The 27599-nt window shown below is 32.9% G+C and overlaps 1 protein-coding gene across 1 annotated transcript in view; it reads left to right on the forward strand.

Moving 5' to 3' along the window:
- ADGRG7 (adhesion G protein-coupled receptor G7) overlaps window positions 1-25696 on the forward strand; it is a 68188-nt gene extending 42492 nt beyond the window's left edge. Inside the window, exons 10-16 of the mRNA XM_031961276.1 lie at window positions 4322-4480; window positions 6206-6318; window positions 10933-11264; window positions 12415-12496; window positions 15732-15884; window positions 21593-21749; window positions 25376-25696. Of these exons, the coding sequence (XP_031817136.1) occupies window positions 4322-4480; window positions 6206-6318; window positions 10933-11264; window positions 12415-12496; window positions 15732-15884; window positions 21593-21749; window positions 25376-25648 (1269 nt within the window). The 3' untranslated portion in view covers window positions 25649-25696. The remainder of the gene's footprint in view (window positions 1-4321; window positions 4481-6205; window positions 6319-10932; window positions 11265-12414; window positions 12497-15731; window positions 15885-21592; window positions 21750-25375) is intronic.
- The last annotated feature ends 1903 nt before the right edge of the window (window positions 25697-27599 follow it).

The raw sequence follows: 27599 nt of genomic DNA on the forward strand, positions 1-27599 counted from the left end.
GTAAAGGGGGGACATCCTCAATATTTCAGGCATGAGGAAGAGCATTAAACAAAAGCATGGTGACATGAAAGGTCAATAAGAAGAGGGTGAGAGGAGACAGTCAATAATTCAATAAGCATTGATTGAACCTTTACTGTAAAGCAGGTACTCCTAAGGGTTGTGGATATAAAGAAAGAAAAAAGCAATGTCCCTGCTCTCAAGAAGCTTAGATTTTAATGAGGGAGGCCAGAGGTCAGGCACCAGGAAAAATCAATCAGCTCCTGTCCAAAATGATATGTGAGGCATGTCCTGGGGTTGTCAAGAATTTGAGGCACTGGGGACAATCTGTCCAAAAGTCTAGGGTCAGGAGATATGAGGTGTCCTGTGTGAACCATAATAAATAAGTTAGGTTAACTTAACACAATCCCAAGGTATGTGGAGGGAAATAAAATGTAAGAAGACTGGAAAGGTATAATGGAACCAATTTGTGAAGATCTTTAAAAGCCAGACAAAAAACTTTATAGTTGATACTACAGGTAATAGGGAGCAATTAGAGTTTATTGAGTAAGGGGAGCAAATGCAGGAATTTTGGAAAATTATTTTGATAGCTAATATGTGTAGGATGGAGAGCTGAGAGCTGATTGTTAAATATTCAGCAGATACATTTATATTTCAGATACTGGCAAACATTGCTGAATCAGGGTTTAATTTATTATTTTTGTTGATGGCCTAGGTGAAAAAATGATGGAGAAAATATTAATAATGAAGATTAAACTTAAAAGTTATGTCATTAATATTTTCTTGTTATTGTTGCAGAGCCCTTTGTTAAACATTTACCAATATATACGTCTGTTGATAGCTGAATGGAGAACAGATTGGAGTGGGGACAGACTTGAGTCTGGGAGACTAGTTACAAGGCTATTGCAATAGTTTAGATGAGAGGTAGAGTGGTCTTATGCAGGGAGTGGGGGGTGACTGTGTAAATGAGAAGAAAAGAACAGAAATATAGGTTTAATGTTATGAAGATTAAAAACAACAAAATTTGAAAACAGATTGCATATGAGGACATGAATATGAGTGAAAATTCAAGGATGGCACTGAGATTCAAGCCTGGAAGATGGTGGCATTAATATAGGAAAATTGGGAAGAGGAGTAAATATGGGAGGGACATAAAATACATGGAGGGGAAGGGTATGAGAGAAGACTGGAAAAGTAGAAAGAGACCAATTTGTAAAAGGCCTTGAATACCAAACAAAGTAATTATAATGGTATTCAGGAGGAATAGGGAACCCATAAAGATTTTCCAGCAGAAACAACATTATGAGCAGATCTGTTTGTAAGAAACGTCATTCCAGTGATGTGTTTATGAAGCATAGATCAAAAGATGTGAAGACCTCTGAGAGGACACATGGAATAGTTCAGACCAATGGTGATCATAGTTCTTTTCCTGGTGACTTTCAGTAGCCCTAGAATAGGGAATAGAAAAACCAGATAGTAAGGATTAGCTAGGTAGGAGGATTTGCAAACTCAAAGTGGTGGAAATTTGAGGTTTTGAGGTTAATGGCTAGTGAGACATTTAAAGTGACAAACCATAGGTTTAAGGTTGAAGAGATGAGTGAAACAATTTAAAATTTAAAAAATTCCATTTATAACAACATAAATTAAATAACAGGTAATCTAGATTCATAAAAGCATTATTAAGCTAGTTATAAGACTATTGATAGAAATAAAGGAAAATTTAAGTAAATGGAAGGAAATTCAATACTTGGGGATGGTTTGATTCAATATAAAAAATGATAATATTATCTAAATTAATGTGCAGGTTTTTCCTGCACAATCCAAATCTCAATGAATTTCTTTATAGATTTGGATAAAGTAATTTCTTAAACTAACAACAAATGTACAAGAATATCAGTGTAGTAGGGTAAGGGGGGGAGGAGCTAATTAAATTTGGACTTAAAAAAAAAAATCTTACAACAAACTACTGGGCCTGAAAGTAGGGAGACTCATCTTTCTGACTTCAAATCTAACTTCAAATATTTATTAGCTCTGTGACCCTGGGCAAATCACAATCCTGTTTGTCTCAGTTTCCTCAACTGAAATATGATTGGAGAAAGAAACAACAAACCACTCCTGTTTCTTTGCCAAGAAAACCCTAAAATGGGACAGGAAGAGTCAGACATGATTAAAATAACCAAACAATGAAAGTTATCATTAAAGCTATCTGATATTTCAGCAAAACAAAAATAGCCAAGACAACAAGGATATATTTTTTTAAATACTATGTACCAGGTATTTTGCTAAGTGCTGAGGATACAAATATAAACAAAAAGGACAGTCCCTGCCCTCAAAGCATTTACATTCTAATGAGAAAACACAACACACAAAAAGAAGCTAAAAATCAAGAGGAGCAGAGAGGGATGTTATTCATGTGAATGAATATGTTGAAGTTTATAAAGTCAGAAACACAACCAGAAAGAATAAGGATTGGCTGGTTTGAGGTCCTTCCTCTAAAGGAAGCTGGGAGGATTTCACCAATGAGAAAAGAAAGCAAACATGGCAAAAACAAAGGAAATTCCGGGATGAGATGGCAGCTGAGATATGGTAGCAAAGTCTAGAAAGTCAGAAGTGGAGACAGAAAGACAAAGAAATAGAATAAAGCAATAAAATAGTGTAAATAATAAATTATTAGAATAAATAGAAATGGAACCAAAGTCAGAGAGAAATATTTTGGGTTTGGGGTCTATTCTTGTTTTTGGTGAAGGAAGCTATCAGTGTGGAAACCAGTGCAGATCAGTAATGCATTGATTTTAGAGTGATGTCCTCTCTAAAAGGACAGAAGTTGAGGGATTTGACTTGCATTCCATTATACCGGTATGTGTGAGAAGCAGAAACTTAAACCCTAGTTTATCCAGACTCCATGCCTAACCCTCTGTCTACAATATGATGCTACCTCTCAATACCTATATGAGAAAAATAAAAACTGAGGAAAGGACTTTATATTTAATAGATAAAAGGAAGCACTGTAGAGATATGTCAAATACATTTAGATTTCTGCCTCATGCCTTGTGGCTGAATCACAGAAAAACATAGAAAAGAATTTAGAAGAAAATGAAATAATGTATTTAAATCAGTTGTCTGTTCTCCACAATAGAACCTATCTATTAAATAGAGCAAATAAGTTATCAGACACTAGATTGGTTACATAAAAATCACAAAAAAAATTTATGTGATAAAATAGTGCAATAAAAAAAATAACATGTTAGGGAAGTAATTTTAGTAAATATAACAATTTACATTTGTCGTGTGTAGAAGTGAAAAAAGTTTTTGAAGAACTGAGACAAATATTAAAATGTACACAATACAACCTGCTTTAGATAAATGATCCAAAGAAATAAAAAACAACATATAAAAGGGAAATACATAGGATGAATAATCATTTGAAAAATCTTCAGTCTCACTAATATTCCAATAAATTAAGACTAAAACAAATTTGAAATATGACTTATACCCATTAAGTTGAAAAGAATGCTGAAAATAATGAAACTAAATGTGGAATTGCAAAGAAAATTTATAGGATTTTTTTAGAGATTAATATGGTAGTATATTTCAAAAGTTGAAAAAATAATTCCCTTTGAACCAAAAATACTACTAACATTGTCAATATCACTTGAGAATGTCATTACAAAAAAAACTAAACAAAACTCATCTCCATCCATGAGCAAAAAATCCCCTACTAATTGACTTTGGGCTACAAACATATTAAAATTATAAATATCATTATAAAATATAATTTCATATTTTATAAATATTATTTGAATTTCACAACAATGCGGAGAAATAGATACTATTATTCTCATTATATAGATGTGAGAACTGAGGTAAGTTAGCTAACTTACCTAGTATCATACAAATAGCAAGTGTCTAAGACTAGATGTGAACTCAGATCTTCCTGATGTCAGGACCAGAACCATTGAAACATTTATGTGATGAGCTATCTCTGAAAATCCATGGATAAATCCCTCAAAGACATTTAATTTTTTAAAGACATTAACATTTAAAGACATTCATTTTTTCCTGTCTCCACTTCCCAAATCCCTTATCAAATTAGTCAACAACAAAACTGAGTTGAGTTAAGCCTTTTCCTTTAAGTGAAATATTACTGGGTAGCATCTGTTCCATGTTCACTTAAATAAAAAATAATAAAATTAGTTTAAAAAGTAAGGAATCATTTAAAAATATATTTATAAATACAATCCATTTTAGAAGGTTTATTTTCTTTCTTTCTACTTCAAATTTCCAAAAGTCATTTTTGCTATTATGTTCCCCATTCCATTTGCAGTACAGTGAGTCTCAATTCTTGCTGAATTCATATGCCTGTGTCTTTTGGAACTTTACAAAAAATGACTGGGACACTTCTGGGTGTAAAAAGAAACCCTTCAATAGCTCTCAATTCCTTGGATGCCAATGCAACCACACCACTAATTTTGCTGTATTGATGGTAAGAACTGTCTCCTCTTTTTAAAAAAAATCATGGTCTGCTTATGTTATTCATTGAATCTGGTTCACTGTCATAGTAAAGAACTGCTTCTCTTCATAGACTAATCCATATCAGCAAATTAACAGCATATATATATATCTCAGTAATTGAATCAGCTAGGTAGTTTGGTGGATAGAGTGCAGTGTCTGAAATCAGAAGGACACAAATTCCTGAGTTCAAATCCAGCCTCAGATGCTTATTGATGTGTAATACTGGACATGTCACTTAATCCTGTTTGCCTCAGTTTCCTCACCTTTAAAACGAGCTGGAGAAATAAAGGCAAACCACTCTAGTATCTTTCCCATGAAAATCCCAAATGGAGTTTTCACAGAGTCAGACACGACTGAATAATTAAACAGCAACATCAGTAAATTTAAAAAACACTGTGACTTTTTTTTTTTTTTTAAATAAATGAGTGATGGGCCTAAAGTCAGAATAGTTTTCATTCATTGGCTCTGACATTTACCCATGACCCTGGGCATGACATTTCCCTATTTTAGGTCTTATCTTCCAAATCATAAGCAAGGTGCGTCTATCTGCTTTGGTGGAAGCATAAATCCACAGTTATGAAATCACAGATTAAGGAAGTATTGAAACAAGTCTCTATCATTTTCTGGAAAACTGATTTGTATACTTAAGTAAGGTGAATTTCTATTTCTCACAGAATGCTGAATTTTCCCATTACTGATACTAAGAATTTGAAGAGATGATCTTTTCTAGTCCAGAATATTATAGGGTTTTTATATCATAGATGTAGAACTAGAAGGGACCTTAAAGTCCATCTAGTTCAGCTCTCTCTTTTTATATGAGGAAATGAGGACTGACTAACCTGAGATAGACTATTTTAAGGGTCAAAAAATGGAGTAGCTTCAGAGGTCTTTATTGAATTGCATTCCTAAATTTGGCAGAGAGAATCTGATGCCCCGATAAAGCATTCAGAATATTTTGCTCTGGACAGCTTTGTTCTCTTCCCCTCCAAATTGAATGATCAAGAAAATTATTTTCCATTTTCTACTTCAAAACATGTGCATTGTATTAAGGAAGAGGTGTTTCGTTTTTGTACATCTAAATGTCACAAAATAAAATGGAGATTTTGCGGGTTAAGTTGCCCTAAGTAGTAAATAATAATTGTCATTTATATAAAGAGCCCTCAAAGAATTAAAAACTATAAAAAAGCTTTTGTGATGCCTTTCATAGCACCTCTAAGATCTAAAATTTGCTTTACATAGGTTATCTCATTTAAGCCTTTCAAAAAAAATCTGTGAGTTAGATAGTATAGATATTATTATCTTGGGTAAAGGACTTGTCCACAGTCATATAGTGAGCAAGTATCAGCGGGAGTGACTGAAGTCTTTCTGATTCCAAGCAATCTGTTAACTACTGTGCCAAGTTGTTTCATATTATCTGGGTCAAATCAGATTAAACTATTTGGACAGAGAAAGGTCTGAGTTAGTCACTTTGGTTACCTGGTTAGAGTAAAATAACTGAACAAATATGACTTGTAGTAGAAGTCTGTCTTTGGCAGGTGAGAATTTGAATAATGGTATATGGATAATAAAATGAAGAAAATGGAAACACTAACCATTTTTTCACACAAATGAGGTTATCTGTAGTTGAAATTAATTGATTTCTCATAAACATCATTTGAGAAAAAATTTTTAATGTGATCTTCCAATTGTTTTTCAGAATTTTAACAAAAATTATCATTATTCGGACTCTCTCAATAACATAACTAAATTTGGTTGTGGATTATCCATTGTTGGTTTGGCTCTTACAATTATATTTCAGATTACCACCAGGTAAGAGGGAAAAAGGGTTTTTCATAAGAAAAATCTACTGTATTCACTTGATTTTGAATATATTCTAATTCTATATGGGCAGAGGGGACATTGACTCAATATATTTTGTAAATTATATGTTAAATTCTTGAAAGCTGTGCCCACCAGGTCTCAACTTAGGTAGTTCTTTCCAACCTGGAAAGGCTTCAAGTAGAGGGGTAAAGGTAAAACTGGGCAACTAGGTGGTACAGTGGATAGAGTTCTGGGAGTGGAATCGGGAAGATTCTTCTTGAATTCAAATCAGTCTTCGGATATGATCTGAACAAATCACTTAACCTTGTTTGCCTCAGTTTCCTTATCTGTAAAATGAACAGGGGAAGGAAATGACAAACCACTCCCGTGTCTTTGTCAGCCCCCTCCAAAAGCCCTCAAATAATGTCACATAGAATTAGACATGCCTGAAATAACTGAACAAGAAAAGTTTATATTATTTTCTTGGGTCTGCTTACTTCACTCTTCATTGGTTCATGTAAATTTTTCCAGTTGTTTTATATTCATCTCATTCTTCATTTATGATAACAGAGTGATATTCCATTACATTCCCATACCACAATTTATTTACCTATTCTCCAATTGATCATCATTGGTTTTATTTCCAATTCTTTATTATTATAAAAATGTTGCCATACACATTTTGCTATATATAAGGACTTTCTTCTTATCAGTAACTACCTTGAGGTCATAAGCCCAATAGAAGAGTTCAAAAGGTATGGACATTTTAGTCTTTATTTGCATAATTCCAAATTGCCTTCCAAAATGGTTATACCCTTTCACAATACCACCAACAATGTATTAATATGCCTATCCTCCCATAACTACTTTCCTTATATGGAAAATATGGTTTCCTTATATGGAAAATGAGCTGGAGAAGGAAATGGTAAACCACTCCAATATCTTTGCCAAGAAAACTTCAAATGGGGTTCCATAGAGTCTAAAAATGTTGTTCTTCATTTATCTGCATGTCTTTTCATCATTTCCTTTCTCATCTTAGATTGTGTTGTTATTTTATCAAGTTCTATAAAATTAATGAACATTTGATTGGTACAGTATTAGAAGTATAAATTAAATTTAGTTATATTGTCATTATTATATTGTCATGGCCTAGCAGTGATCACTGAATATTCCTCCACTGTTTAAGTTATTCTTTATTTCTTTAAGGTGCACTTTGAAACTAAGTTTATATGTCATCTATATATGTTAGTAGATTGATCTTCAGGTTTTTACATTCTGTAGGTTTTGGGAATGGGATTTCCCTTTCTAATATTACTTCTTGCATTTTGTTATTATTTTTAAATATTTTGTTTTCTCCAATTACAAGTATAAACAATTTTTTAAATTTGTTAAGTATTGAGATCTAAATACTATCCCTCTCTTTCTCTTCTTTCCCCTCCCTGAGACAGCAAGAATCTGATATAGTTTATACATGTATAAGAATATAAAATATTTCCATATTAGTCATTTTGTGAAAAAAAATGGAATAAATGTTTTGTCATTATTATATAAAAAGGTTGTAGATTTTTGAGGGCTTATTTTATTACCTGTAACTTTACTGATGCTATTATTTGTCTCAATTAGCGATCTTTGCTGATTTCCTAGAGTACCATCATATCATCAGCAAATAGGGATAGTTGTTTTGTTCTTTGCCTGTTTTATGCCCTTGATTTCTTCTTCTTGTCTTATTGCAGTCACTAGAATTTCCAGAACTGTATCAAATAACAGCGCTGAAAGTGAGCATCTTTATTGAGAACGGTTTTAGTGTATTCCACTGCATATGATGCTTGCTTTTGATTTTAGACAGATGCTTTTTCAGAGGTAATTGGGGTTAAGTGACTTACCCAGGGTCACACAGCTAGGAAGTGTTAAGTGTCTGAGGCCAAATTTGAACTCAGGTCCTCCTGAGTTCAGGGCTGGTGCTCTATCCACTGCTTTTACCTAGCTGCCTCTATTTTGAGGGTTTTTGCATCAGTATTGTATTACTGAAAGCTTTTTCTATATCTACTAATTTAATCATCTGGGTTTTGATATTTTAGTTTTTAATATAATTAATTTTTATTGTTTTCTTAATGTGTTGTGTACCCTGATATTTCTGACAGAAATCCAATGTGGTCATAATGAATGATTTCTTGGATAAATTACTGTAATATGTGTGACAGGGTTTTGTTTGAAATTTAAAAATCAGTAATCATGAATGATTTAGGCTGATAGCTTTCCTTCTGTGTTTTATCCTTCCCTGATTTAGATTTTAGTACTATACTTATCTCATAGAAGGATTCTAGAAGATTGCTTTTGGGGGGGGGGGAGTTTAGAATAATTTGTAAGTATGAGTATTAATTGTTCTTTAAAAATTTGATAGGATTTTCTTATGAATCTATCAAGACTAGGAGCTTTTTTATTTAGGCGTTCAATGTAGCTAGTTCTAGTTCCTCTTTTAATACTGAGTTATTTAAGATCTCTCTCTAGTCTTCTGACAGTTTGGGTATTTTGTATTTTTGAAAGTATTACTGTTTCTTTCTGTGTTGTTGAGAAACTGTTCATTTTTTTTAAAAAAAAGTATATAATTGGGAATTTTTTTTTTTTGGTGATTTTACCTTCCTAATTTTCTATTTTATTGATTTGATATTCTGCCTTCTTTTTTAATTAGATTAGCTAAAAGTTTATCAATTTTATTAGTTCTTTTCAAAGAATTAGCTTCTACTATTTTTATTTTAGCCAAAGTAATTTTTATAAAAATATTAATGTTTTCAATTGCAATGTAGTAAATATTGATACATTTAATTCAAATAAGTAAAAACTCTTCAGGAAAGGAGGCCCTAAATAATTATAAAGAACATAAGAGGATTCTGAGAATAAGAAGTTTGAGAGTTACTGCTGTAAAGATTTTAGTCTAACTACCTATACAGGAAAAATTAAGAGGATAAAGAAATGTCTGTTGATCTGATTATAATGTGCAGTTGGACAGATAAACCACCTTGAATAGACATTGAGTTTGGACAAATGAGTTCAGCCCAGAATTAAATTGGAGAGAGAAAGCAGTGTATTGGGGATGTTGTGAAATCTTTTTCGTTATCACAAGCCTCTCCCAGAAACAAATCTCTTCTTTTAATTAATTATTTTTTCAATTAACAAGTATTTTCTTTTTCTCTGAAACAAATCTCTTCTTTTAATTAATTATTTTTTTCAATTAACAAGCACTTATTTTATTTCTCTCCCACCTTGCCACCAGAAAAACAAAATATAACACATAGCATAGTTAAGCAAAACAAATTTCTGCATTGGTCATATACAAAAATCCATGTCACATTCTGTGTACATAGGTCTTATCTTCTTAGTTGGGAGGTAAGTACCATTCTTCATTTTAAATACTCTGGAATCATGGAATCTGGAATCAACTGATCAAAGTTTTTAAATCTTCTATAATTGTTTATTTCAGCAATATTGTTATAAAAGAGAGTGTTCTAGTTCTTATTTCATTCTGCATCAGTTCAAACAAGTGTTCCCAGGTTTCTCAAGAACTATTCTTTTCATCATTTGTTTTGGTACACAGTATTTTATTATAGTCTTATCCCAGGCTTTGCTTAGGCATTCCTAATTGGCATGCATGTCTTAGTTTCCAGATATTTGCTACTATGAGAAGAGAGCAGCTTTTGTTGTTAATCTGATGAAGTTGAACATCACAGTTGCTTTAAATTACGTTTGTTTAATCATTGGTGATTTGGAACATTACTTTTCTTATGGTTATTAACATCTGGATTTCTATTCTGAGGAACTCCCTGTTTAAGGGCAGCTAGATGGCACAATGGCTTGAACACCAGCCCTGGATTCAGGAGGACCTAAGTTCAAATCTGACCTCATACAATTAACACTTTACTAGCTGTATGACTCTGGGAAAGTCACTTAATTCTCACTGTCTCTCAAAAAAAGAAAAAAAGAACTTCTTCTTCATTTCCTTTAATTAGTGAAAAATTGAAGAATGGTTATTATATATAAATTTGAATCAGTTCCTTATGTATTATAGAAGTGAGACCTTTATTAGAGAAACTTGCTGCAAATATTTTCCCCAGTTAACTGATTTTCTCTTTTAATCTTAGCTGCATTGATTGTGTGTGTATATATGTGTATTTTTACAGAAATGTTTTAGCTCATCTTTTCACAATAGTATTGTTTCAGTGATTCTAGAAAATTAAACATGTAATCAATTGTTTCCAAATGGCAACAAAATGTTATTGAGAGATATGTTTATTAGGAAAAAAATAAACATAGGTTAGACATATAGCAAAGCAAGTTTTTGTACTCTATTCACTGGGCCACCTAATTGCAGACTCAGTTTCCTCAGCACCCCTCTTTCCCCCTCCAAAAAATTCAATCTTAATTTGGAATGCTTCCTAAAATAGCCTTTGTAAATACAATGCATTTAGAATAGATCTATGACTGATTGTCTTTGGGGGAAGTGAAGGAAAATGCAGCATGTTATCTTTTCCCCAAAATCATTTCTTTAAGGGTAAGAATTATAGAGGAAAATCCTTTCCTAATGGTGTTTTGTTTTTCCATCATTTTAATGGGGTTCTCTCCTAATAGGAAGCTAAGAAAGACTTCAGTTACTTGGGTGTTCGTGAGTTTCTGCACATCAATGCTGATTTTCAACATCCTCTTCCTCCTTGGAATAGAAAACTCTAATAAAAATGAAAATAGGACTATGCTCCATAAAGATGACAATAATTTGTTTCCAGAAGATATTAATATTCCAAAAAATCATAAATGCACAGTGATGGCTGTCTTACTGCATTATTTTCTGCTAGTGACATTTACTTGGACAGGACTCAATGCTGTACAACTCTACTTTCTTCTGCTCAGAGCCATGAGGCCTCTCCCTCAACATTTTACTCTCTTTCTATCTCTAATTGGATGGGGTAAGTGTTATTTGTTGTTTTACCTCCAGTCTTTTATATCACCATTAACAATAACAACCACCCACTAACTTAAAGGATTTCATGTTGTCAAGTTATCGGTTAATTGTAATTTTTTGCTTTATTAAAACAACATTTTAAAAAATTAGTTATATCTCACGCAGAAGTTAAAGGGAGTGTTCCAAAACAAAAATAAAATCCGATACTGAAAAAAAATTATTTGAGATATAACAATAGAAAAATTATTCTACTGGTATCTAGATTTAAATTTAAATAAGATACATTGATGGCCATTTTGGATAGAGCCATTAAGATTGATCTTCCTAAGCTGAAATTTGGCTTCAGACCCTAGATAATTCATTTAACTCTATTTGCCTCAGTTTCCTCATCTATAAAATGAATTAGAGAAGGAAATGGCAAACCACTCCAGTATCTTTGTCAAAAAAAACTAAAGGAGTCATGAAGAAACAACTGGTCAACAAAACAACAAGTTGCATTGGGACCTATTTAATATCAATAAGTGTAGAGATACACTGCATATCCAAAACAAATATTTGGGAAAGGGGTGGGGTGGGGCACTAATGTAGTATTCCACTTGTTTTAACTAGAATGGAATGATAGGGATTTTGCCAAAGGACACAAATATTTAGAGAAGTTTAACCATACTTTCACTTCTTTACAAGGCATTAAACTTAGTGCCTATTCAGCAACAATTATAATTTAAATATCAAAGCCAACAGATAGCAGGCTTTTCTCTCAGTGGCGGTAGAACAGGTGAGTAATCCTTTGACCTGCTTCTGCCACTTCCCAACACAACTTTTCCAGAAGCAGTCTCATAGTTTTCGTATTCAAAAGTCTCCTTCCTCCCATATATGATTTTTTATTTGGGAAAAAAAGTTTAGTTGAGGACATTTTTGTGTGTGTGTTACTTTTCTAAAAGACTAAAATTGCTAATTACAATTTTGGATATACAATGCTAATACAAAGTGGGAAGAACAATAAACCATCTGTTTCTAACAGAACATAGACTAATACTGTGTGTATTCCGGCTGCCTAAAAAAGTTTCTGATGTTTAAGAAGGATTTCTTGTAGTGTATATGATTAATTCCTGCTTACATGTAATTAATTAATTGTTAATATCTCTGTTAAACAGGAGTACCTGCTATAATAGTGTCTTTAACAGTGGGAATTATTTACCCACTAAAAGGGGCTTTAGGATACCGACAAGAAGAAATGTAAGTTGACTACTTATATTAACCTGTTCTTTGGTGATGAAATTGATAATATGGAAAAAATAATTTGTTCGGGAAAGGATTACATAAATCAAAGTTTTGAAAATCACTCATTTTAAATGCACAGGGCATTCATTTGAAAACGAATTCTACAATTTTTTTTTTTTTTTGTAACATGAATCATCACCCCCTGATTTTATAAATTCGGACTTTTAAATTAAATTTAGAACAAGCCAAGAAAAGTAAGTAAACTAGATTGAAGTAAAAAGTACTAGAAAATAAACAAATTAGTGATTTTTTTTTTACTACAAAAGAATAATTCTTGGAAGTTAGAAAAGAAATACAGAAATTGAAAAAATTAGAAAACATTAAATAATGGATGAAGTTTGAAACAAAAAAAAAAAAGATCAACAAACTCAATAAATCCTTTGTTAACCAGCTCGGGTAAAAGATAAGAAAGTCATACCACCAAAATAAAAAATGCACAAAATTAATTTACAACAGAGTGGAAATTAAAAATATAAAGCACTGATATGCCAGAAAACTAAGAATTAAAAAAAAAAAAAAAACTGATGAGCATCTAAAAAAATATAAAGCATACAAAATAATAAAAGAAGAAATATAATTTAAAGCAACTTAGAAAAACAAACATAAAGTGAAATGCCAAGGATTTACAAAAGAAATGTGTTAAACCCTTTAATGGAGAGATTCTCATTGCTTATGCCTAGGATATGCCAATATTGCAAAATGACTATCTAAATTAATTACAGATTTAGTACTATACTAATTCATTTTCTGATTCGATAGCTTATAAAACTAGATCAAATAATAAGATTAATTTTGAAGGAAAAAAATGACACTGCCAAGGAAAACAATGGAAAAAGTATAAATGAAGGGTGCTTAATATTACCAGACCTTAAACAATATTGCAAAATTGTAGAAGTAATTTAAAATTTAAATCAGTGTTTGATGAAATCAAGAACATGATTCAGAGGGAGGAGTTAACTACCTTTTAGATTAAAGCTACTTGAAAAGCTGAAGAAGCTTGGCAGAAGTTCAGTTAAGATCCTGCATATGTGAACTCAAAATGGAACATGAATGAATGAATGCAGCACCTTTTCCAATGATAAGTAGTGGAAGAATTTTAATTATAGAAGGGCTAATGGAGATCAATATATGAACTAGCAAGCATTTTAAGCCCCCATAAATTGACAAGTACTGTGTTGGGCATTAGAGATACAAATGTAAAGAAATGAAACAATCTATCCTTGCAAAGAGCTTACGTTCTAATGGGATAGACAAATATGCATGTAACTATATACAGCATAACTATAAAGTAAAGATGCAAAATCAATAGACCATTAGTTAACCTGCTCAGGGAAAAGATAAGAAAGATCCCCAAATTTAAAAAAAATGGACAAGATGAATTTACAATTGAGAGGAAATTTTTAAAAATTTACAAGAAATGATGTTAGGTAGAGGTAAGGAATTTTGTTATAGACATTTTAAGATCATGGAGATAGGAAATTGAGTATTATGATTGAAGAAAAGAGAGAGAAGGCCAGTTTGACTGGATCTCAGAGTGCAGGAAGGAGAGCTCATGCTCAGTAAAGCTAGAGAGGTTAATAGAGGAAAAAGAGAAGGCCCAGGATAAAACCTAAAAGAACCCCTATAGTTAGAGGGTGTGACGTGGATAATGAGCCAGTAAAAGAAACTGAGAAGTGGCCAAATAGGAGGGAGAAATAGGAAAAAGTGGTGTTATTAAAACTCAGAGAGAGTATACAGGTGATGAGGAATGAACAATAGTGTCAGATACAGTAGGAGGAAGACATGGACTGAGAAAAAGTCATTATTTTGGAGAGATATTATTAATAATAGCTGATTAATGAGATACAAAAGTGAATGAGATATATAACATGATAAAAATTAAATATATAATTTTGGTAATACAAATAAAAAAGTTTAATATAATTAAGCACAAATAAAATCAATTTAGATAAAATTAGATGAGAAAGTAGAATGGGAAAAGGTATCAAATATCACTAATAAAAGTCTAATAATACACAAAATATGCATCAAATAAATATACATATATATCAAGAGCCATTCTCCAATGAAGAGGTGTTAAAAGGTATGAACAGTTTTCAAAAGACTGTCAAATTATAAAAGATTAAATGAAAATATATTCCACATCACCATTAATAAGGGAAATGAAAATTAAAATAAATTTGGGGTTCTGTCTTTCTTGTGAAAATTGGCAAAGATGAAAAGAAGGTAGTTTCTTGAAGCATTTGTGATTGTTACTATTGAATTTAAAAATGTGTGCACCCTCCTCCCCACTCCTTTCTACCTTTTACTCTAGAGTTCAGATGATTCCCTTGCTTTTGGAAATGTCTTGTCAATAAACTATCTATTTTACTCACCATTTGGGACTTTCCCAGTCACCACTGTCTTATACATGTTTTCTCTACCCTCTCTCACGCCATTAGTATTCAGCTCCTTAAAGGATTTTATATTTGTATTCCCAGCTCTTAGCACAGTGGTGGGATATAGTAAGGGCATCATAATTTTTTTGGAATTAATTCAAAGTTTTCTATCAGTTAGAAATTTCTATTATTGGTATATCTTGTCCTGAAAATAGATTTGATAAAGAAGAGGATATGGGGAGAAGTAGAGGCTAGAGGTACTTAAGACAAAATTTTGCTTACTTCATAATTTTGAAGTATCTTTTACTTTTACTATTGAACTCAAGACAATTCTTTTTGGAGAGGAGGGGGCACATCACTGGTCTTTTTATGATGCAATTCTTTTCATTTACTACATAATTAAAATGAGTTTGGATATCAGCTCTGTTTCATTGACAGGGAAAACATACCTGGAATGTAGCTTTTGAGATATATTTATTGTACAATTTGGGTACAAAACAATTTGAATAGAGATCTTCCGGAGTCTGTTATAATAGGATTTTTCTTATGTTTGGAGAAATAAAGCAAAAAAGGATATTAACAGTTTTCATGTTTTCAAGAGTACTACCTACCTAAAGAAAGTCAACCAACAATATAAGAATCTCTAGCACTTTGCCTGGCAAATACTAAGTGTTCAATAATTGCTTGTTGATTGATAAGGGATGATTTAGCTTTTTAAAAGTTCTTTGAATCTGAGTCCATTAAGCTCTTTAATAGAAAAGAGAAACAATAAATGTATTTCCTTGAATAAAATAATAATTTTTTTTTAATAGATGTTGGCTCACAGTTCCAGAAAATGGCTATCTGGAGAGTCCATTGTTGTGGTCATTCATTTTACCTGTGCTTATCATTTTGATCACCAATACTGTAATTTTTGTTATCATCGCAGTCAAAGTTCTGTGGAGAAGAAATGACAACTTGACCAGGTAAGAGAGAATGAGAAAGAGCCTTCAGGTACCATTTAATTTAGCATGTAAATAAGACTCAATAAAGTCATTGTTAATGACTTTATTGTAGTTAGAGGTGAGTTCTTCATTCATAAGACCATGACAGGGAAGAAACCAATTCTGTAGGCCCACCAAATATAATAGAACCATATTTGTCTTTAAGACAAAGTCCTGACGACCTAGCTAAAGTTGGAGAAACATTACTAGTGTGGACACAAGCTTTTATGTTATCAAATTGTCCAGTGTCTCTTTTCAATAATGAGGTGATTCAGGCCAATTCCAATGGTCTTGTGTTGGAGAGAGCCATCTACATCCAGAGAGAGGACTGTGGTAATTGAGTGTGTGGATCACAACAAAGTATTTTCACCTTTTTTGTTGTTTGCTTGTTTTTTGTTTTCTTTCTCATTTTTTTCCCCTTTTTGATCTGATTTTTCTTGTGCAGCATGGTAATTGTGGAAATATGTATAGAAGAATTGTACGTTTAACATATATTGAATTGTAATGCCGAAGAAACTGAGCAAGACAAGAGATTAGAAACCAGTTCAATAGTTTATTAAATGGAGAGAAATACTGGGACCAATGGATCCATGTTTAATCCCAGGGGTAGATGAGACTATCATCTCAAAGAGTCTATCCCTGAGTATCAGGACAGCAAGCTTTTTTATAGGATAACAAGAACAATGACATAGCGGGGGAGGCACCTAGATGATGATAACCTAATGGTGGGGGAGGCCGCTAGGATGATACAATGGAGGGGGGTAACTGATATTCTAATGCCATCTAAAATGGATAAACCTTTATCCTGTCAAACATTAAGAAGGAATGTCTATAACCTAAAGATATCTTTTTATCTCAAACATTAAGAGGGAAATGTTATAACCTGAGGTAGAATAATTAAATAGGACAATTGGGGAAACTAGGTCAGGACATCAAAATGGAACTTTGGTATAACAGAATTACTTGCTGTCTAGTGGAGGTGGGGTGGAGGAAAGGAGAGAAAAAAAATTAGAACACAAGGTTTTGCAAAGGTGAATGCTGAAAACTATCTTTACATATATTTTGAAAATAGAAAGCTGTTATTTAAAAAATAACTGTCAGTAAAAAAAGATTGTTCTTCCTAGCTGTGTGACCCTGGGCAAGTCATTTAACCCCCAATTACCTCAACAACAACAACAAAAAGATTGTCCACCAAGTTGCAGGAGTTGTTTCCTGTCTTCTTGAATATTGTTCATTGGTTAGCTCTTGTTCACTATAACACTCAGCAATTTTTTAAAATCCCCTAACAATAGGTTCTTTTTTGAATTATGTAAGCTGAATTGAAAAGCAAAACAAAGTTCAAGAGGGAAAAAAAAGCCTTTTAAAAATAATTTAGATATGTATATTATGTATACTGTGTATTATATACACATATATATATTTCATCAATGTGAGATTTTAGTTAGGTAATAAACATTTATTAAGTGACTATTATGTGCCAGGATGGGAGAGTTAAATAGCTCCGGGGATAAAGCATTAGGAATGCTGGACTTGGAATCAGGAATGACTCAGACACTAACTGTGAACCCTGGACAAAATACCTAATTTCTTTTTGCCTTAATCCACTGAAAAAGGAAATGAAAAACCACTTCTTGCCAAAGAAAACCCCATGGACAGTAAGGTCCATGGGATCCCAAAGACTAGACATGACTAAATTATTTAAAAACAACCAAAAAATATGGCAGGCATCATGGTAGGCCCTGGGAGGAGGTACTGGGAAAATGTAAGAAGAGAAATTAATGTCTCTACCCTTAAGAAACTTACATCTAATATATATTTCTGAGAACTATTCTTCATGCCATTTACCTAGGTTTAGTCAATACCTGACAAACTATGAATTAAATGAAGTCAACATGCATTTATTAAACACCTATTATGTACAAGTAATTTGAAATGCCAGATTTATGAAGAAAAGTAAAAATAGTTCCACTCTGAAGGAAAGGACCTCATGAGAAAGACTACATGCAAGCAAGTATGTACCAATAAGCTATAAACAGGTTAAATTGGAGATAACCAACAAGTGTCCTTGGAATGGAAACTCCATCCACCAATCCAGCTCAATAACTCATTTGAAAGTAATGATATTAGGGAGAGCTAGGGCACACAGTAGACTGAGCAATGGCCTTGAAGTAAGGAGGACCTAAGCTCAAAGCCAGCCTCAGATACTAGCTCTGTGACCCTAGGTAAGTCAATTAATCCAAATTGCTTCCACACACAGAAAAAGAAAGAAAGAGAGAAAAAGAATGGAAGAAAGAAAAAGAAAAGTAGGGATGAAGAGAGGGAGGAAGAAAAAGAGAAAGAAAAAAAAGAAAGAAAGAGAGGGAAGAAGGAAGGAAGGGAGGAAGAGAGAGAGAAAGAAAGAAAGAAAGAAAGAGAGAGAGAGAGAGAAAGAAAGAAAGAAAAGAGCTATAATATTAAAGAGTTATCTGGGGTCAATGAGAGGTAAAGTGTCTTTGATCATATAGTTACCATATGTCAAAGGCAGGAATTGAAGCCAGTTCCTCCTAATTCCAAGGCCAACCCTCTGAGATCAGCTATATATATCATGCTGCCTTTCATAATGGACATAATAATCTATATTTTGTGTATTCTATATCATTACCCAAACCACATCTATTTATATTTCATAATGAACATAACACCAAAGAATTATTTAATTAATCATAATCATTAATTTTTAAATCAGAAAGAATTGTTATTTAATTCAATTGAATAAATAGGTATTAAGTTCCAATATATCAGACACTGTTTAGCTACTGGGGAGAGCCAAGATGAAAAGGAGTACAGTTTTGATTTTGAACTTCTAGTCTTCTAGGTGGATGAGAATTTTTTTTTTTAAACAACTTGTACAAGACTATATGACAGTCAATTCTGATGGACATGGCTCTCTTCAACAATGAGATGATTCAAACCAGTTCCACTTGTTCAATGATGAAGAGAGCCAACTATGCCCAGAGGGAGGACCATGGCAACTGAGTGTGGACTACAACATAGCAGTCTCACTCTCTCTGCTGTTGTTTGCTTGTATTTTCTTTTGCAATTTTTTTTTCTTCCTTCTTGATCTGGTTTTTCTTGTGCAGCAAGATTACTGTATAAATATGTATACATATATTGGATTTAACATATATTTTAACATATTTAATGTATTGGACTATTTGCCATCTAGGGGAGGAGGTGGGGGGAATGAGGGGAAAATTTGGAACAGAAGGTTTTGCAAGGGTCAATGTTGAAAAATTACCCATGCATGTGTTTTGTAAATAAAAAGCTATAATTAAAAAAAAAAAAAAAAACTTGTGGACAAGTAATTACAATGCAAGTTAGAAAATTATTGAATTAGTACATAAGAGAGGTCAGACAAGGTGGTCTGTATTTATGATGGCAGCTAAGGCAGAGCCTTAGCTAAGGGGATTAGGAAAGGAATCTTGAAAAAGTCTTGCTGAGCTGAGAGTAAAAAGATAGATGTCAGGGAAAAGTTGGAAGTATCAGGGAACATGGTCCAAGCAAGAGAGATAGCCTACATATAGACATGGAAGTAGGAAAAGTTATTGATAAGATCAAAGACCTCAATCAATCAACCAATACAGATTTTTTAAGCATCTACTATGTGTCGGGCACTGTGGTAGGCACTGAAAATACAAAGATGAAAACCAAAAAACCTCAAATGAGCCCCAAAACAATCCTTGCCATTTAGTCCAGTTTTGCTGAAACATGGAGTATGCCATGAGTAGTAAGGCAAAAGAAAGCTGATAAGTAAAGTTGAGGCTAGATTGTGTCAAGGACTTTAATTACAGGATACTCAAGTCTGTTTTTATTGAGTAGGCAATGAAATAGAACAGAGAGAAATAGGGAAGGTTTCATGAAAGAAGGGGAATCTTTATAAAATAAATGAATGAATGAAAAATTGAATGGATGAGAAATAGTTGATCTGAACTTCTGGAAAAAAAAAAGAAATTTTCAAAACGACATCAGTAATTGTTTAAACATTGTTAGAAGCAAGCTTTGAAAGATGACATTTTAAAAACTTGATTTGAACAACCAGTTAGTCTCTTAATGGTAATTTTTGGTCTCATTTTGTTCCAATAACGAGCCCAACCTTTCAGGAGGACTATCCTGAATCACATGGAGCCTGGAGCATATATCATTCAGTTAACTTTGATATCTTCTATGATTCTGTATCTCAGACAGTCTTCCTGCAAACTCATGTCATTGGTCACTCAAGGGACCAATCTGGAGAGAAAGATTATTGAGTGAAAGTCACTACTAATGACATATTATTGTAATTCTTAATGGCTTGCAATCTGGAATTATGCCCCAAAAGTTATCAAACTGTGCATACCCTTTGATCCAGCAGTGCTACTACTGGGCTTATACCCCAAAGAGATCATAAAGAAGGGAAAGGGACCTGTATGTGCCAAAATGTTTGTGGCAGTCCTGTTTGTAGTGGCTAGAAAATGGAAAATGAATGGATGCCCATCAATTGGAGGATGGTTGGGTAAATTGTGGTATATGAATTCTTAATGACTTTAAAATCCATTACATTTGAAATTGTAAAACTAGATCTTTCTGATTCCGGTGCTCTTTCTACTATGCTGTCCTACCTCCATGGGATACAAATGGGACCTTCTGGAGATTGTGGCCCTCACCTTTCTTCTTTATAATGGATGTAGCTTCCATCTCTGTTTGTCCACTTGGAAAGTCCTGACATAGCATAAATACTAGGAGAATCATAAGGACACTGGGACTTGTGGAGGTGTCACCCAATAAAGTAGAATGGTATAATGGAAATTGCAAACAGGAGTTCTGGCTTCATATACTCCCAATTCTGATGCTTGCCAGTCAATTGTGTAACCTCTAGCAAGTCAGTTAACCACTCTGGGTTTCAGGTGCAAAACAGGGGGTTGGAATAGTGATCTCAGAGCGAGTTACCAGGTCTAAAATTCTAGGATTCATTTTTCTCTTAAATATAACATAAAAAACCTCAAAATGCAAAGTCATTATGAGATAGTGAAACTTGTCAGATAATGTGCCAACATGGAGTGAGAAAGTATGGGGCTTACCTACCAATAAAAAGTCAGACAAGGAGTCCTGTACAAAGGTTAATGAGATAAAGAAACGTGGTTAGATTAAAAAAAGCTTCAATCTGTTTTATTATCAGCAGATACTTTACCCTATCTTTTTATTGGTTAACATAAAAATGAGAGAATTTGGAGGATAGGAAGTTGTTCCTAAACCCTAAAGCCTATGATTTTTATAGGGATTTTCATAAGGATTAAAAAATTTAATGTTCAGTAGAAATATATTTTAGTGAATTTAGTATCTTTTGTTTTTACATTGCCTAATTTTACTCCTTAATTCCTTTCTTTCAACTTCCCAAAGAACTATTTCTGGGAAAACAAGAAGAAGAAGAAAAAAATCACCAAAATAGATTAACATATTAAAATTTTTTTTTGTAATGATATGAAATGTTCCAAACCTATGGACCTTCTACGTCATGCAGTATAAATAAAAATGGTTACACAGGAGTTCCCTATACCAATGAGTAACGAGTCCTGTCTCTTTCCCTATTGATATCAAATGATGGGGGTAGGGGTGGTAATGTTGCTAGTATAAATCAGGACATTCTTTCTTTCTTTCTTTTTTTTCTCATTCAGCACAAAAAGGAGCTCATTCACGAGGAAGATTCTTAGCACATTATCCATTGTTGTAGTTTTGGGGCTTACTTGGATTCTGGGTTACCTAACACTAATAATGGATAATGATATGAAAATCATCTTCAACTACTTATTCTGCATTTTCAACTCAACACAGGTATGTAGAAAGAACAGCCTCAAAAGTGATAAAATTCCCCCATCACTGACACTGAATCATTTCAGGTCAAGTAATTATCTTCTCTAGTGTTGAAGTAGTGTCAGGATATGTGAATCTCCCGTAGGCAATTGAGCATTTATCTGGCAATGTGGACTTGCAAAATCCCAGAATGTCCATATTTGGGCAAGAATCCTTGTATCTCAGTAGTGTCAAATTCAATTAGAAAAGGGGGCAATAAAACCTATGAGTTCCATATTGAAAACTACATATTATCATTGTGTTTTATTGTATCTTAAATTATTTTGTTAAATATTTCCCAATTACAACTCAATTTGGTTTAGGCAGCACTGGGAATGGTTAGGGTAACCGCTGTCCTTTTGTTTGCTACCTCTGCTGCACAAAATCCCATCCATGCAATCCTTTCCATTCACTCCAACTTAAGCACTCATCACCTTTGTTGTTTTGTTGCTGCTGTGCAATTGTCCTGTGACATCTGACTTCTTCAGCAGCCCCATTTGGATATTAGACTGGTTTGCTATTTCCTTCTCCAGCTCATTTGATAGTTGAGGAAACTGAGGTGAAAGGATTAAGTAATGAAGTCTTTTGTCCAGGACCACACAGCTAAGATGTTTCTCAGGCAGAATTTGAACTTAGATCTTTTGGTTTCCAAATCCTCCAGCTTTATCCATTGTGCCATTTAACCTCCCATTGCACCACCTTTTCTATAATTCTATATAATTCTATATAAATCTATATCTGTACCACCTATGATTCTATAATTATTCTATAATTTTTCTTCATAAAGAAATCAGGAACAAAATTAAAATTTAGTAATTCTTTCTTCTTTGTTGCTCAAAATCATTATTGATATGTTGGTCCTCTTTCATCTTTGGCACTGTCTTCAGGCTCCCAAAATTGCTTTTAAAAAGAACCCTAAGCTATTGTCTCTAATTTTTTCTTATCCGTCTTTAGCATGCCTGATACTTTTATAGAACTGCTATTACTTTCATATCCTGTATATAATTTTAGTTAATTGATGAATTTTTCAGTGCATCTTGTCAACTGAACTACAGTTGTAGTTCTTTAATCTCTAGGTATTTGGAGCCAGGAGAGAGCAAGCTAAAGAAAACAGAAGTTTAATTAGTTTCAGAGTGAGGAAAATGATGTTTGCAAAAAGAAGTACTCCCTCCTAAGAAGGATGGCTTAATAATTATGGCATAATCATTTGTATGTCTGGAGTTACTATTCTCAGGGGCCTGGTGGGAACAGTCATTATTTCATGGGGGATGTGTTCAACCTGCGGACACCAAATCAGGACTGTGATGGGAACAGGAGTGCAGTACCTGCAAGGAACAGGGATTGTGAACATGTGATGGATGACCTGAGAAATAGGGGAAGCAAAATCCCTCAGTCAATACCTGGTGCTGGTCCAAACAATATACTTTGCCAGAGAGTGATATCATCCTGAGTGCAAAGGATTATTGTTACACCAAGCTCAGGACACAGCCTTCTTGCTGGGCTTTGGTTCAGAGAAACAAAAGTATCTCCAAAATACTTAAACAATCTGTTTTGGTCTCCTCCAAAAAGTCTTATTTTTTTTCTCATTATCAGAGTTATTTTTATGTCTTTAGGATTTTATTCTTGAGTTTCCCATCCTTCTTGGACTGACTTCTCCCATAGAATTTTAGGCCATAGGAGCTCATTAATATCTCTTTCTCAACCTTTTGATATCTACTTTCCCAGGGTTGTTGTTAGAATACTTCTTCCTTCTCTGTCACAAACTTTGAGGGAATGGTCACTTGCCTTCCACATCCCACAAATTTCAAATAATTTATTCCCCAACAACCAGTTTCTCCCTATTAATGAGAATCAGATCTAGTCTAGAACTTTGCTGTATAAATTCCTACACTTAAAGTATGTAATATAATTAAGGAAAGTGAAGAAGCTATTAGCTGCCTTGATTTTGTCAGAGGGGGAACTTCAAAAAATGTCTGGATAATTAATTGCATTAATTAATGAAAGTTAATGAAAGCAGTTAATGAAACAATCATTTGTGTTTGATATAATATGATTATGTTAACATTTAAATATGTTCTAGAAATTCACAAACTTTAAAAGAAAAGAATAATGCTTCTCTTGGAAGACTTCAAAGATTCTCTTGTTATTTTAATACTACATAGCTTTTGATTTCCAATTCAACTTAGAGATAGTGTTAGCTCCCCAAAATATTCAATGCTTTCTTGTTTGAAAACATTTCTATTTAAATTATACGCTGTATGGATGAATAAAAATAATTAAGAGACAGTGGATTCTGTCGCCAAGGGACTTATTATTTAAGCTATTTATATTAATAAGAACTCAAAACCAAAATTTGTCAGATTATGTATCCCTAATAACTTAAGTTTGATTATAATTGTTAAGCATATTATAAACCTGTCCAACGAATCACTCTGCTCCAGCAATCCTTGATTCACAAAAGATTTTATTTTCTTCTTGAAGTGATGTTTCCTGAAGACCTGTTGACTCATATTATCTTTAGCTGAGAGTAAGATGGTTTAAAAAAAAAATTGAAACAGGCTGTTATGTAATCTGTACTTGAGCAATATAATTTCTTGTCATAGGAGGGAGAGGATGGAAGATCTAAACCTCATCTATCTATTGTACTTTTAGAAGCAACTATTTTTCACTAGTTTTGTATTTTGAGTCATTTTAAAAGAGACATATTTAACATGTAGATATATGTTTGCAAAGATCAAAAATTTTTAAAAAATATATAATTACCATCCCAGAAATCTTAGATGTCCCATTTGAAAGTCACAATTCAACAAATGAGATTTAATCTTCTAATTCCATGAATAATATCCTAGGAATTCTATTAGAATTCTCTCTGGATTCTTACACACCATATTTAACTGTAATGCCTTCTTCAGGTAATCTTTCTAAACTTCTACAAATTACCCATAGGCTAAACATTAGCATAAAAATTTCACCATATTGGTTTATTTCTTGATATGATTGTTGTCTAAAACTTCAAAATGTAAAACTTCAAAAATGGAGAGTAAGTTCCACTTATAAAACGGGAGACAGTTCTTATCAGTTAACCTTTTCTTTCTCAATAGGAATAAATACTCTCTAAACTATTATCAGATTTCATTTCAGATAGGGAAAGTGAATTAAAGGAGGTTTGAGAGACCTAATTTTTTTCATTTAGAAACAGCCCCATGAAATAAAAGTAATTAATAATAAATTAATGAATGATTAATAAGGTTCTTTTTGCAATTTTCTATTGGAATCCCAAATTCCTGAGTGATTACTTGATCAGGAGCTGTGATTTTACCAATGTAAGAACTGCTATAGAAACTTCTCTTCTTCCCAACATGAAGATCAACAACTCTTTCATAATTTATAATTAGAGAATTGCCTGGAGCAGTGAAAGGTTAAATGACTTGTCATATTGAATTAGGTTGGGAGTTCACCTCTCTTTGGTAAGTACATGATTAATAGATGGTAAGCATATAAACTGAAGAGGAAGATAAAAGGATTGGGAAAGGTGGATGACTCCACTGAATGCTTCTCTGTTTCTTAATCTCTGAACTAATGAAATTATGTTTTCATTCCATATATAGGGATTGCAAATTTTCATCTTATACACTGCTAAAACAAAAGTCTTCCAGAATAAGGTTTCTGATATGTTCAAGTCAATATCATCTACCACTGGAAAGATGAAAATATCTTCTATGAAGTCAATTTCTCTACATGCACAGGTGTATGAAATGATAAGGTCCTTTCCAAGCAGAATCGAGCGCTTCAGGCTGTTTGATCCATCTCCAGTTTCTGAGGAGACATTCCTTTCTGAAAGTAGCCAAAGTAATTCATGCCACAAAACTGTAAAAGTATGACTTTGGTAACCTATTTTTGATAATATCAGATATGAATTTTAAATGATTTCTCCCCTTCCTCTTAGTACTTAACTTTTTTTTTCTAGACTTTAATATTCTTTTATTATGGGTTAAAAATAAATAGATAGAGCCTTTCATACTGAGCCATAACTAGAATTTTTCATACCCAGGTCAAGCTTCATACACATAAAATGGGCTTGGGACACGGAGTATGAAAATGCCTGAAAATCAACTTTTTAAGACAAATTCAGCTCAGAGGAGGGGCAGAGAAGGGGGAAAGCCTCCCTGGCTTATGGTAACTCCCTACTTTAGTTAATTATTCTTGCTGAATCGAGGTTACCTCTGTTATTCTGTGGTGCTGAAGTACCATCAAGAATCTTAGGGCAGAGCCCTGGTCACTCTAATCATAACAAGAAAAATGAGTTTAGGACTTTCCAAAGATTGAACAACCCAGGATTAAAGATTTATAATATGTGCCACATCATATAAGCTAAAAATCAATTGTGATTAAAAATAAAAATGAGCACCTTCTATTGTTTAATGGATGCCATTCATTACTTTTAGAACAATAAAAAAGATGCTACTTAGTTCTATTACTGATGTTATGTACATACTTAACTTTGGTTTTATTTACATTTTATTCCCAATAAAATGTTTTATACCAAGTTGATTGTTGTAAATATGTATTCTGCAAAAGAAACTTACCTTGTATTAGGTAAAAATAAGTATTACTATAGTTAGTATATAATCACATAGAAGATAGGAAAAAAAATGCCAATGGATCCATGATCTCATTAATCATTCAATCAGCTGGCAAGAATTTATTACATACTTACTATATGCCAGGCAGTATATTAAATGTTAAGTATACAATTTTAAGAAATAGTCCCTTCTTTCAGAAAGCTTATTAGAAAAAACAACATGAACATAAATATAAAACATATACAAAATAAATAGATATTAAATTTGGGTAAGGTACTAACAGTTGGGACAATTAGAAAGGCTTCATATAAAAGGTTTCTTTTGAGCAGAGTTTTGAAAGTGACAAGAACAGTCAAGGCACGAGAAACAACTGATACAAAGGAATGAAAGTGGTAGATGAAGTGTTGTTTTTGATTTCTTACTTTATTAGTAAGAAGTTTAGCTGACACAGACAGTGCAAAAAGAATAACAATGTAAAATAAAGTTAGAAAGGTAGGGGCTAGATTGTAAAGTTATTTTAAAGCTAAACAGAGATACTTATATTATTTGATTTTTTTTAGATTGTAAATTTTTTGAGAATATAGACTATTTCATTCTTTATATCACCTGTATTCCAATACAGTGTCTGGGGCTTAGGAGATGCTTATTAAATGCTTATTGACTATTTGATCCCAAAGACAATAGAAAGTCATTGGTGTTTACTAAATAAGAGACTGAGATAATCATTGTTATTTTTTAGGAAAATCACTTTGCTAACTGTGTAGAGAATGGATTAGAGAGGGGAGAGTTATGAGGTAGTTTTAATAAAGTTATAACAGTATTTCAAGTGATAGATGATATGCCCTTGAACCTAATGTTGGCTATGTGAACAGAGAGAAGAGGGTGGACCCAAAAGATGATATAAAGATAAAAATAACAACTTTTGAAAATTGATTGTATATATAGTATGAGGGAGAGTGAGGAGTTAAAAATAATACCAAGGTTTTAAACTTAGTTAACTGGAATGGTGCCCCTAGTAAAAATATAGAAATTACATGTTCATTTTGGGAAGTCTATGAGACATAAAATTGAAAATGTACAATAGGAAATTGGAAAGACAGAATCAGAGTTCCATAGAGAAACTAGATATAGATTTGGGAGTCATCTGCAGAGAGATTACAACTAAACTCCCTTGGGAATGGGGCTAGCAAGTGAAAAATATAGTGAGATAATAGAAAAGAATCCAGGACAGTTCCTCAAAGAACATTTA

The sequence above is a fragment of the Sarcophilus harrisii genome, chromosome 3 (genome assembly GCF_902635505.1).
Source record: "Sarcophilus harrisii chromosome 3, mSarHar1.11, whole genome shotgun sequence".
Lineage (NCBI taxonomy): Eukaryota > Metazoa > Chordata > Mammalia > Dasyuromorphia > Dasyuridae > Sarcophilus > Sarcophilus harrisii.